This window comes from Letharia columbiana, assembly GCF_014066305.1.
Source record: "Letharia columbiana isolate WasteWater2 chromosome Unknown Sc0000069_s0, whole genome shotgun sequence".
Lineage (NCBI taxonomy): Eukaryota > Fungi > Ascomycota > Lecanoromycetes > Lecanorales > Parmeliaceae > Letharia > Letharia columbiana.
The window spans coordinates 170,329-183,633 of NW_023501114.1; the positions used below are offsets into that span (position 1 = coordinate 170,329).

General features: G+C 41.1%; 4 protein-coding genes across 4 annotated transcripts; all 4 read right to left on the bottom strand.

Moving 5' to 3' along the window:
* Positions 1 to 92: 92 nt before the first annotated feature.
* On the bottom strand, positions 93 to 1,762 carry HO173_011877 (uncharacterized protein; the record flags this gene model as incomplete). The annotated part of the gene is made up of 2 exons (XM_037313753.1): positions 93 to 1,204; positions 1,255 to 1,762. 2 exons carry the CDS (start codon positions 1,760 to 1,762, stop codon positions 93 to 95), a joined length of 1,620 nt encoding a protein of 539 aa, XP_037159389.1.
* A 1,177-nt stretch (positions 1,763 to 2,939) lies between these two features.
* On the bottom strand, positions 2,940 to 3,524 carry HO173_011878 (uncharacterized protein; the record flags this gene model as incomplete). The annotated part of the gene is made up of 1 exon (XM_037313754.1): positions 2,940 to 3,524. The coding sequence occupies one exon, from the start codon at positions 3,522 to 3,524 to the stop codon at positions 2,940 to 2,942; it is 585 nt and encodes a 194-aa protein (XP_037159390.1).
* A 5,189-nt stretch (positions 3,525 to 8,713) lies between these two features.
* HO173_011879 (uncharacterized protein) lies at positions 8,714 to 9,319 on the bottom strand (the record flags this gene model as incomplete). The annotated part of the gene is made up of 1 exon (XM_037313755.1): positions 8,714 to 9,319. The coding sequence occupies one exon, from the start codon at positions 9,317 to 9,319 to the stop codon at positions 8,714 to 8,716; it is 606 nt and encodes a 201-aa protein (XP_037159391.1).
* Positions 9,320 to 10,793: 1,474 nt separating this feature from the next.
* Positions 10,794 to 11,269, bottom strand: HO173_011880 (uncharacterized protein; the record flags this gene model as incomplete). Its single annotated transcript, XM_037313756.1, has 3 exons — positions 10,794 to 10,871; positions 10,938 to 11,157; positions 11,220 to 11,269. The coding sequence occupies 3 exons, from the start codon at positions 11,267 to 11,269 to the stop codon at positions 10,794 to 10,796; spliced, it is 348 nt and encodes a 115-aa protein (XP_037159392.1).
* Positions 11,270 to 13,305: the final 2,036 nt, after the last annotated feature.

Here is a 13,305-nt window from a genome sequence, read left to right on the forward strand (position 1 = left end):
TCCCCACTTGCGTAGCTCCACTCTCGCTTCTCCGACCCCTAATCCATCAAAAAAACCGGTCGCTTCAACCCCCCTTCCCCTTCGCTTGATCGTCATAAACAGCAAGATCCCCAGACCCAGCGCCGTCGCCCCTCCCCTTCCTCCGTCTCCGGCCTCTTCATCCGCGAAACACACCCTTCCGCCCCACACTCACACACCCGATCCCGCCAATACCCAACCCCATAATCCACCGTCAGCTCCTCAAACACCTCGATATCCCTCACCGCCTGCACCACAGTCCGATGCCGGCCCCCCAACGTCACCGACGCAAACCTCGTCGACGCCTCGCACGAGTGGTTGACAAAGCGCGTCCAGTTCCCGAACCGCCCCGCGCTGATCTTCGCGATCACCTCGTCGGTTCGCCGGCCCGGTTCGCTGAAGTCGAGCGTGTAGGTCGGATCCACGGCGTAGGCCGCCGGGTGCACCTCGCCGACGTACTCGCCCAGGATGGCGCCGGCGGGGATGCGCTCGAGGGCGCGCACGCCGACGCCTTTGGGGCCGTAGGCGCGGAGCTCGGTGAGCGGGTGCCAGGTCCGGGCGTGGAAGAGGCAGGCGCAGGGGGCGTGGGAGCCGCTGGTCGGGCAGGGGTGGGGGCTCGGGTCGCGGACGCGGGTGGGGTCGGAGGGGTAGGGGCGGTCGGCGGGCCAGCTGGGCGGGCGAGGGCTGTTGGTGAAGGAAGCGGCGCGGTAGATGTTGGTGTGGATGTTGATTTGCGGCTCGCCTTCGAAGTGGGGAGGGTGGACATCGGAGAGATTGTCGGTGACGACCCATTTGTGCGGGTGCACTTCGTCCCGTGGCTCGCTGGGGAGGTGGCGTTCGAAGTCCTGGGGGAGGAAGGGAGGGGAGAGGCCGTTTAGGCGGATTAGCTCCGTCCACCATTCTAGGCTGTGCCCTTGCGCGAAGACCGTGAGGCTCACGGCGTTCTCGGCGATGCTGGTGGAGATTACGTTCCAGGCTTCTGCGTCGAGGAGGGTTATCGCGTCTTGGAAGGTGACGGAGTGGGCTAGTATGCCTAGTAGCGTCCAGTCGTGACGAGACGCCAGCTTGCTGCATCGCTCGCAGACGGGACCGTCAAAAGATGAACTTCTGACCGTGTTATCGCCGTGTTGCCAAATCCTGCTGGATTCGGGGCTTGCAGGGTTGCGTTGGTAGGCGAGCACGGCTTCTGTCGATGAATTAGCAATTGTATATGTAGAATCGAGTGCCCTGACCTACTTATAGCCGTACCCACACCATCTGATACTTTTCGAAGTGCGGGATCAATCCCACCGAGCTCTTCGAGAGAAAGTCTATCGGTCTGAGTTTCTCCAGAAGCGGCTTTTGAGGCTTGAGCGGCCGCGACAGTGTACAGATCCTGGTAGATCTGCGCCATCAGCCTATTCACATTGTATTTAGAACACCTACCGACAGCCCTAGAGGAGCTTGCGTCGGCATCCTCAGAGGAGCTTTTATCGGCCTCCTTCTTGGAATCTTCTTCTTTCAGAACGTCAAAAAGCTGTGCTCGTACTGTCTCATCATCAGCACTGATCTCGCGGGTGGAACCGAAAAATGTCTGCCATTTCTTGTCTCCCCCCGGAATTTCCCCCTTTGTTGCTTTACAAACCCCACCTGAAGTCTCCGTTCTTGCTGATTGTTTCTTTACCCCGGAATCGGTAGGATGCGACGCGGCTTTCTTGCTAGCTGTGGAGCTGCCAGAGCTTCCGCTCCTTGGAGGGGACTTCATGGTTTCGAAGAGGGTGTTGAGGCTGCTCAAATGAAGAAGTCGGAAACGGTGAGTGTCCTAGAGTTGGAGAAGTTGGCTGGGCAATGATGATATGAAGAGTGTTAGAAGTCAGTGGATATGAGAAAGATAAATTGAATTTGACTAAAGCTTAGGAATTCTTCGCCCATGTGAAATAGCAAAAACAATGGCCATTGTGTAAAGGTCCCAATTCGAGTAGTGAAATAAAAGCGAGACATGGAGGTTTGTGTCATAAAGATTTTTGAGGTTCCCGTGCCTGCGTGAAAGACACGAGAGGACACGTGCGCCATACAACAACACAATAGAGCGCACAGTGCCAATGACAGTAGCACAAGTGAACAAAGGCTGCACCAGAGTGTGCAAAGAGAACTTCATCCGATTGCTCTCGCTACGAAAGTATGACTCCCGAGAACAAAGGCACAGTGTCACAGTTCAGGGCTGGCAACGGTGGAAATAGTTGGTTTTGGAGGGCAAACTGCACCAATTACTAGATTTGGAAATCGAAACTGCACCAACTACTATATATTGAAAACCAATTACCCCATCATCAGTGTAACTGATAGTGGAGTAGTTGTAATAAACGATAAAATATCGCTTAGTGAGGGATCAATATATCAAGTGTCAAGCCTTATCAGCCCTATGAGCCCTACTTCAGCCCTATAAATGTTAGCCTATTACCTAGCTCTTTTAACTTAAAACTCGACTTCTTAATTTTTATTTATAAACTACTTCCTTGTCAGTTGAATCAGTTGGTTTTGAGGTTAGAACTACACCAACCACCAATCGGTAGACCTCAAACTGCACCATCAACTACGAGAGACTTACGGTACCACTGGTAGTAAACCAGTTAGTTGGCCCATCATTGCCAGCCCTAGTGTCACTAAATAGCGAGTGAAGTTCGAGCCGTCGCCACAACCTGATACCGCTGTGGGAACCGAGTAGCCTCCTCCTTAGAAAGCAAGTAAGAAGGGATCAAAGGTGATGTATAACCTCTAGAGCTCTTTTAAGCGAAATGCTATAGGTTCTTTACCGTGACTTACCCACATCCTATCGAGACTTTTGACGGATCCCATACTGAATTGACGGCTACATTGTATAGCGATAATGAGAATGTTTGCAAAGAACGGTCATACTCGGCGATCGTAGGAGTACAACTGACCTAAGGCTCTAGTAGCCCCTTTTTGATGGTATGCTCCGGCCTTTGAGCCTTGACGTACCTAATTTCCTCCCGTTCTTGCTCAAAATGCACACTACCGTACCGGAGCAATTCTGCAAACGTCCCGGGCGCTACATCCTTCCCCTGGTTCTCTTCCATATCCCACAGAACGCCCAGCGCGAGTCCCTTGGTTAAATTCTTCCCATGCGTAATCTTCTGCATACTTGATTGCGTCAGCAGCCTCCAAATGGTTTTATGTGCCGCCTGGTAATCCTCTGATTCTGAAATTGCATCGCATCTCGTCGTCAGCACGTTGAAAAGGTCCTGCCCCGAGAAACCAATAGTTGCTTCCGCGCCCCAGTCCTCGGACAGTGAGTCGAACAGCAGGACTTTGTCCTCGTAGTACTCCGTGCCGTTGAAGCCGTCGTTCGGATCTTCGAGCATGCACAGTCGCAGCCAGGCCAGAACCTGCCCGATGTATTCCATGACCGTGCGGGGTTCGACCTTAAACTCCCAATGGTATTTCATCGCCTGTGAGTCCTCGAATTTGATTTGCTTGCCGAACGAGACCAAAGGATTTTCAGTCATACCACCGGGGTTGGTGCGGTCCTTCCATAAGTGAACGAAAAGATCATGCCTTGGGATGTCAGTATATGGAAGGAAGAGAGAAGCGCTAGAGGAGAAGAAAGCGAATAGCGACGAAGATTGGCAGGCATCGAATATAGTAGATCATATTGAGCACTGTCCTTGATAATCTTCATGCACCTCGTCGTATCCTTTTACCATTTTCATGCAAACGAGAAGTACGTGAATGTTCACTTATTAGTGCTCGCAAACAGTGAGGCCATACAGAAATAACGTATGCACAAGTAGATATATAGATATATGATTAGGCATATCCAATACTGGGGTAGCTAAGACCTTTTTGAATATCTGGACTAAGCAGATAGCCTCGAAAAAGGCCCCCCAGCGCTAGAAAAACTCCTATATCTAAGCGATATACTTTGAAGTGAAATAAAGCTATATATAGATATAAGTAAGAGGAAGAATAATAATATAGCTCTAAAGGAGAATAATTTGAATAAAGAGCCTACTATAGGTACAGCGGCCCTACAAATAGTACTCGCTATATCCCCCTATCTCTCGTATATTATATATCGAATATCGCATATCGAATATTATATAGTAATAAAACGACTAATTAAAAGCTATTAACGCTATAGTCTTATAATAGATCTATTAATTTATAATTCTACTATTACGATTAATACTCGTAAATAATAAGATTATATAGAAATAACGTATATATAAGTAGATATATAGATATATAATTAGATATATTTAATACTAAGATAACTAAAACCTTTTTTAAATATCTATATTAGAATCGATATAGATATAATATTAATATAGATATATTTAATAAGATAACTAAGATATCGAACTATATAGATAGAAGAAAGATATTAAATAGTAGATAAATGTCTCTATTAAGACACGCTAGGCTCGAATAAGTAAGAGGACTAAGTAGTATATTAAGAATATAGAATACGCTCGTAACAATCTAGACTGAGTAGATAGCCTCGAAAAAGATCTCTTAGCGCTAGAAAAACTCTTAAATAACCTAAAACGTCGTTTAAAGAGGGCGAAGATCTTAAGAAGAACTCTTAATAATATCTATTATAATAAATAATAGAGATTAATAATACTAACGCGAACGGGCTAAAAGATACTAATATTATAATAATACTCTAAGTATATAGACTAGATAAATAATAATATATAAATAATAAAAATCTAACTTTTAACGATCTAGTAATTAGATCTTATTATTACTAAGATTAATATTATATATTAATATTATAGCCTCTCTATAAAAGAAGTAATCTAAATAATAGCTCTTAATATTAAATAATATTAATATCTCGCGGAGGTTATTAATAACGGTGTTTCTAGTAAAGAAGAAACCTCTTAGCTAAAATAGCGATATATTAGATAAAGCCTCTTACTTAAAGAGATAACGTAAGACTTTAACTATATATACGTTATCGTCTAATATAACTATTATAAATATAATTTTACGATAAAATAGATTCGTTTTAAATGTTAAAAGTATAAGTTTTAAATAATTATTAAATAGTCTTATTGAGTAATATATAAGAAACTATTCGCCGAAGTCCTTCTATTAAAGATCTCGCTTATTATAAATAAACTCACCTACGCGTAGAAATACCGCGAAGATAAAATAAAAAAAGATATATAGAGTCGTCTCGATATAGATTAATTTATCGAAATAAGAAAGAATTTAAAGTAATAGATTCTTAATAATTAAACGTCTTTTCTTCGTATTAGCTTCGCTATAAAGACGTTAATTATTTATAATAATATATTATAACTAAAAATAATAAAATATTAAGAGATTATCGAATTCTATATTTATATAAGCTAATCTAAGATCGATAAGATATATCTTTATCGATTTCGACTTAACGCGATAAGTACTTAAATTAATAATTTAATCGATAAGAGTATTTATAGTTATTAAAAAGAGAGGTTAAATCTCTATAAGTGCGTAATAGATTATATAGAATCTTATTAAAGTTATATATATCTTTTTAATTTTAATAATAAGCCTCTATTAGAGAAGTTATACGGTCTCTCTAGATAGTATAATCTAATTATATTAATATTCTAATAAATCTCGCCCTATTTTAGCGAAGATTTAAGATCTTTTAGCTATAAATATTCGTTAGCGATTTTTTAAGATTAAAAATATAATAGATTATTAACTAGCTAATTAGCCTTCGTAGATATCTAAATAAGTATTATTATAATATTATAAATAGTTATTAATATAGCTATATCGCGTAATAAGGCTATAACTAGCCCGTATATAGAGAATTTATATAATTTATTAACGTATATATTATTATCGTAGTAGAGAACTAAGCGAGATTTTTATAACTAATATAACTATAGCTTTATCGCGTAATAGATAATCTTTATTTTTTTAAATTATATATCTTTAAAATAATAATATATAGCTATCTTAATACTAAAAACGTCTTTAAGCTAAATCGATTAAATATAATTAGAATAATTAAGAATATAGTCTCTTATATCGAATTTTCTAGATATATTAATTTATATATATTACGTAACTTAACTATTAATATAGCGTATTAAGGCGATATTATTCTAATACTTTAAGAAGATATCTCATTATAATAAGTCTACTCTTATATTATCTATAATTCATATAATTATCATAGGCCTTCGAAGAATATTAAAAAGTCGTCTTAAGAATACTCTTTTTAAAATTATAATTTTTATAGCGAAGAAGAGGAAGCTAATCGCTAACTCGAGCTTTTAATATAAAATAATTATTCTTTTTAAAAGATTTTTAGTTATAATTCTCGTCTTAATTAGCTTATTCGAGGGAAATCTCGCTTTTATATAAATACTATCGAATTCGATTTCTAGAAACTTAATTATAAAATTTATAATATTTTTTATATAATTAATTCGAAGGCTTAATTTACTATATAGCTAATCGAATTACTAGATATATATAGTTACGTTATTATCTAATAAAAGAATTATAAAGAAATCGTCTAAATAGTAAAGTATTACTTTTTATAGAAAAATCGTAATTAAGATTTAAATAAAGGCCTTTATAAAGAGATTAAATAGAAATAATAATATACGTAATTTAAATAATAGATATCGTTCTTTTTAATAGCGTTTATCGCAATTAAAACTAAGTAGCTATTAATTCGATATAGCGATAGATATATATCTAAAAGCGTCTTTAAAATCTCTTTTAATAAATTAGACCCTTAAGCCTTTCTATAATAATACTACTACTATATTATTATATATAATATATTTTAATACGCCTTACTTCGCTTAAATATCGTTATTAATTAAATAGTCATATAAGAATAAGAGATTATAAATTTATCTTTAATCTCTATCGTATTTTAATATTAATTCGAATAGCGAATAGATATAATAGAGCTCGTTTTAAGAGTTAACCTCGATTAAATAATATTACTAAAGCTATTTTTAAAGATTCGCCGATAATATTTAAAGTGCTTAACGTGCTAATAAATAATTTTAATTACGATAAACTAAGATAGAGCTTTAAAAATCTATCTTAACGCCCTTTCGAAGAATAATTAAAATAGTCTTAATAAATATTAGATTTAAGTAATCGTTTAATTATTTAAATTAATTATTAATTATTAATAATTCTTAATAAGATAAATTTAGATTTAATAGATTATATAGCGTATATAGAAATCTCTTAGATATATACTATAGCGACTATAGTATCTACGAATACTCTAAAAGTTATTCTAGTCTAATAATATAATTATTTAATAATAATTAATTAAAAATATTTATCGCTAAGTTTTAGATCTTAAAATACTTATTTAACGAGTAATTTTATTAATAGATTAAATAGATATATAAGTAGAGATAGCGCTCGCGAAAATAGTTACCTCTATTAAAACTTTTATAAATTCTAGATTCTTCGACTATAGCGGGCTTATTAAGGCTAAAAGTACTAGTATTTAATCTACTATTATTCGTATAAGTTTCTTTAAATACGAGAAGATCTCTATAGCTCTAATCGTCTATCTTCTAAATCTTAAGATTATCTTAATTATTCTAAATATATATAATAATAAAGATAAGATAATAAGCGAGAATAAAGTTAAATTTATAAATAAGAAATAGACGTAGTAGGCGAATAGTATACATATAAAGAATCTTATTTAAGTCTTTCTTTACGCTTATATAAATAAAGCGACTAGCGATTATCGAGTATATAAGAAAATAATATATTATATAATTATAGTTATTAATATTCTTATTCTTTTTAATTAAAATAATATATATATAAATTAGCTTAACGAAGTTTTTAATCTTAAAAATTTCGAAGAAGATTTACTTAAAGTACTTAATATTTATACTTTAAAACCTTTTAATAATACTAAAAAAGGGCTTCTTATCTTTTAAATAATAAAATAAGATTTCTCTTCTTTTCTTCTAATTCGACTTAGAGTTAAACGAGTTTATATTTAATATATTCGAGTAACGATAATAATAACTACGACTATAGCGATAGTAATAGTAATATAATTTATAAACTTAACTCTTATAATAAATTCGACTCTTATAATAATAGCGCTAATTTTAATTCTCTTAAACTTTAGATAGCTAGACTATTAATTTTATAAGATCTACTTTAAACCTCTTAATAAGCGAGAATATTTCATTAATCTTATTTAAGATAATAATTCTCGATAGCGTTTCTAATATAAGAATCTTATCGCGGGAAAAAGATATTTTAGTCTTAATAGTCTTTTTAATCTTAAGAACTTTAAAAGCCTTATTAGCGGCGTTAAAGGTTTTTTTAATAATTTTAAAGACGGGTATAACTTATATAATCGCTTTTTTAAACCTAATAATAGTAGCGAAAGCTATTATAAAGTATATAAGAGTATAAAATATATTTATAATAGTTAGATAATACTTATAATAATTAAATAAAGGCTAATATATATAGACTTAACTATAAAAAGAAGAAGAATAATAATATAGCTCTGAAGAGAATAATTCGAATAAAGAGCCCACTACAGGTGCAGCGGCCCTACAAATAATACTCGCCATATCCCTCTGTCTCCCGTATATCGTATGTCGGATATCGCATATCGGATATCGCATAGTAATAGGACGGCTGATCAAAAGCCACCAACGCTATGGCCTCATAATGGACCCACTAACCCACAGTCCCACTGTTGCGACCAGCGCTTGATGAATGGATTACCTTTCCGGCTTGCGACGAAATGGTTTGCCATGACTGTGCCATACATCCATGGGACGGAGACCTCGAAAGGCGAATCAGGGTCCTCCAGCTGCCTCCAGCAGATGTTCTCAAGCCGACGAATAAGAATGATACCGACATCCATCCAGACGCCGCCGTAAAGGAAAAGACACGCGCCACGCAGAAAATCCGCACTGTGCGGGCCGGTATAGGGACCGTCCATGGTGCCCTTGACGAAGGTTTCCGGGAGCAGTCCTGCAGAGACCCAGTTGAGTGCATTGTTTGGCGAGCTGGGAACATTGTCGAGGATACGGATGGACCACGACGGACCGCTTAGGCGAACCCAGTTCACGACATTGCGCTGGCACCAGGCAGGCATGGAGCGGACGCCGGAGTGCCAGTAGGTCCATACATTCTTCTCCGAGGTGACGGGCGCATGCTCGGACAGTGAATCTAGAATCTCCTCGTTTGATCGTGTGTCAAGAGCTTCGACGTAATGGAGGTCAGAACGGAACTCATCTGGGATAGGTACCTGGGATTCTTGCATTTTGAAATCCTGTGGACACTGAAAATGTCCCGATTGCAGCTGCTATGAAATATGAAAGGTACCTCGAACCTTCTGGACAACTGAATACTTTGTCTTTCACCGGCACCATTTCGGGTCAGCTGACGTGAGACCGGTGCTGGCCCTGGAACTAGGGTGGTGCTAATTGCCACTCGACTACGGGAGCTTCCGGGCAAAAAGTCATCCCTAACTGAAACTATGTCCATGCGGACTGAGCTAAGGTAAGTAGCCGTTTCATCTCGACCGTGGTCAGACCAGTCTCGGTAGGTCATCTTTCACAGATCTCGCCGGTCAGGTAAATGCTGCCGTCAGCTTGACTCACTTTTACACGGAAAGGTCGATGGAGACTACTGTTTCACGAACCCCATCAAGTACGGAAGACCAAGCCTAGAACTCCCCCCAGTAGAGACACCACCGGCTGTTTCTTCGTGTGTTAGCCGACTATTGCCTCCGCGATGATGATGATGGCTTTGCGTATCAGCAAGCAGTGAGATCTACAACTCGGAGCGTTCAACGTCGGTTCCATAGCAACGAGTTCAAGAAAGCCAACAACATCGTCACCAAGTTTCGAGCTGCCATCCAATCAGCCAGGTCCAACAGATCAGTGAGCGACAAACAGATGCGATATCTGGAATCTTTGGCTGACGCCACATAATGTGAGACTTCGTAGTCCCGGGATTTTGACCAAGTCGAAACCGAGCGAGCGCTTCACAATGATCCGGATGGAGTCTCATTGCTGGTACCATGAAAGATTTTCGTAATTCGAAACCATTGGAGCGAAGATCCTAGACTCCTTCAATTTCCTCGTCCTGGATACGACCTGCGCCCAGATCTCCCCAGATCTCTTGCCCGACCCTGCCTACTCTAAGCCGCGATATCCGAAGACCCTCGATGCCGCTCTCCTTTGGGCTCAGTCGAGAAATCACAGGATCATGGACGAAATCGTCCCATGACTAAAGATAAAAGGCAAGGAGGAGGAAGTGAGTGTATGGGGCAATGTCTCAGTATTGTGCGAACGAGTGATAAGTTTGGTTGAAAAGTCTCGAACTACTTCTGAGATTATTGTCAGGATATTTTGCCCTCTCCTGAAGACCGAGGAAGTTTCTTTCGCTAGCGGAAGACATCCGTAGCGACATTGCTGACTACCCACTGTATTATAAGGAAACAGGAGATTAAGGCCATTGTGTTTAGAAATATTCAAAAAGACGCGACTTGAAAGAGTCTATATGGGAATGTCAGAAGGAAAACGGTTGCTAGCTATTCACTTTTGAAAAGAGAATTCCCTGTTGATAGCTGCTACCACACATGAACGATGCTCCCGTGGTCAAGAAGGTACTAAAATTCATCATTCGAATCGAAAGAGCCACCCATGCCCAGCTGTATAAGGAACACTATTTCGCAAAGGCACTGAATCAAGCTAGCCGCCCACCGCAGACCCACGCCTTACTCAATCATATCAATTGGGCGTCGGGCTGCAGACGTCCACAGTGGTAGTTGACTCAGGCTCAACCACAAAGGTGGTGGTTTCAATCACCTAGACTCCGTCATCAGGAAAGATATCCATTCGCTCAGCAGGCCAAAGTAAAAAGGGAAAACGTACAGGCCCGTGTCCATAGCAGTCTCTCGGAATGACGGTCACCTCAGTGCAACCTTGGCAATCAAAGGACTGGGTGGCGGTAGCAACGAACGACACCTCGTACACGGTGCTCGTCTTAACGTCACCTCCTGGAGGGGGCGCGCAGGGAGTGGCGGTGAAGGTGCATGGCTGTTCTGGCCCCCCTGGGTTTATTGAGCCGCCTTGGGCTAGGGCGAAGCTGTGTCTATAATCAAGATGTCAGAGAACGGAAGGACGCTGCGTAGCGAGGTGGGTGGGGGTATTTACATTGTTGCTGCGTAAGCGATGATGCTTGCAATGATTGATTGGTATTTCATATTGAGCTTGAGGGTGGTGAATTGATGCCTTATGGGTCCGAGTTAATCTTAGCTAGATTATATTTGAGGGGAGGATGACTAATAAGGCTTTGCTGTTGATGGATGATCGTGGGGGACTCAATGAGGGAGTGAGGCTTTATATATGCTTTTAGGGATGACAGAAGGGCCATTTAGCTCCGTCTGATGCCTGTGCTGAGTATGACGTTCGACGTCCGATCCTGGGCTGAGCAAGGAAAAATTTGGAAATACAGAGGTCCCCCATGTTGACTGGATGGTGGAGGCTCTATCCCCCGCAGCTGACTCACGCCACATGTGTTGTGGAGCAGTATGCGAGCGGGAAATAAGCAGTCAAATTGATTTGGCGAGAAAGTTGGCTAGAAACCGGGTCCGTCTTACTGTCACATAGAGCCGGGACCGTAAGAAGTCCATATGACCATCACGATGCAGAAGAGTTGGATTAGATTGGTTGAAAGTCATGCACACCTAATTGTACCATGATGATCGTAAAGAAGACTTCATCGATCTAGGATGTTGATCAACAGAATCTTATAAATTTGACATATAGCCCAACAGTATGCGGGCTTCATTCGCTGACTATCATCATGGCTTGACTCTTGCAAAAGTAGCTTGCAGCATCTCTGGCTCGTCCGACCAGCAAATCAGATCCGTCACACCCTATGGGTCTCTACGCCCGGAGAGTCTGTCTAGACGACTTTGTAACAGGATTTCGGAGGTAGCGGCCTAGTGGGATTTACTCGTGATCCTATTAGTAAGCTTACCTCGGTATTCCACGCTCTGGTGACGCATTAAACAGCCGTCTCTTCACCATTGCTGAATTTGCGTCTGTATGGTCTCGCATTTTGGTGTCCGCGAGCCATCGAAGCGCAGCAGCCTCTCACCGACTGGATTGAGGCTTGTGAAATAAGCTGGGGCTGTACAGTTTGTTGCTTCTCGATCTTGGTTACGGCCGCACGTGGCTAATGGATCTGGAAATTATTGGTGTCCTATTCAGAGCTGCAGAGGCCGCCCCGCGCCAAACTTTTACGTTCGTTCACATTTCTGGCATGAGCACAGGAAATTACGCTCGTTTCCGCCGGGCTGGGATAGGTCTCGCGATCCCGAAGCTGCTCGTGGAATACTTGCTGGGATAACGGAGGCTTCGTTCTCTGAAATCAGCTAGCGTAAGGAAAGTATTGCTGGTTGCGTACTCAAAAAGATGGTCACACCGCCTTCAGCTCCGTCTCATTCTGGTCTGGGAAGAAGAGGTGACGGTTGATACGGATCGAGTGGTACGAAACCTCATGATCGAGATCTTTTTGGTTCAGTCATTGGCCCGGATGACCGAGGCTCCATTCTCTAGGGCGGGTTCGTGTGGGGAAAACATTAGCTGTGGCAACTCGCAAGGCTAGAAGTTTCTGGGAACGCCATCAAGACTTCAGCTTCGTCTGATTCTGGCCTGAATATGAAAGCTGACGTCGGACAAATGTGGCTCTGAGTGAGACGGAGCCGCGTGATTCAAAGCCTGTTGCCCCTCAGTTGACAGGCTGGGCAATAGATGAAAAGTTTCCCGCAGATGACTATTTCGGGGGACGAGTTGCTCACTGCAACTCCAGCAAGTCTGCGATTCCCATTACGTAAAGCATCGGCTAGGCTTGCATTGGAGCATTGGGACCCTGCGTCGATTGTGGGATGTGTTTCCCTGTTGCCTTTGAGACGTGCATCAATTGACTATGCTTGGCCGACCAGGTTTGTCACCGAATTTGTTGAGGGAATATTTTCGCGCGTCGAGTCGAAAACGGAGAGCTGAGCGGTACTGGACGCCTACTACCTCGAAAGGAAATAACTCGCGAGCTGAAGACGCTACCTTAAGGTCACAGGGAGCCCCAGCGGAGTGATATCTTCTCCTGTCTTGAAATAGGACAGGCCTCCGAATTGCGGGCTTCGGTACTCCATCAGGTCATCTTGTGCTCCGCCTGTGTCAGCAAATCAACCAATCCGGATTGCCCGTGCCCATGCCCATCCAATGTGTGACAAGG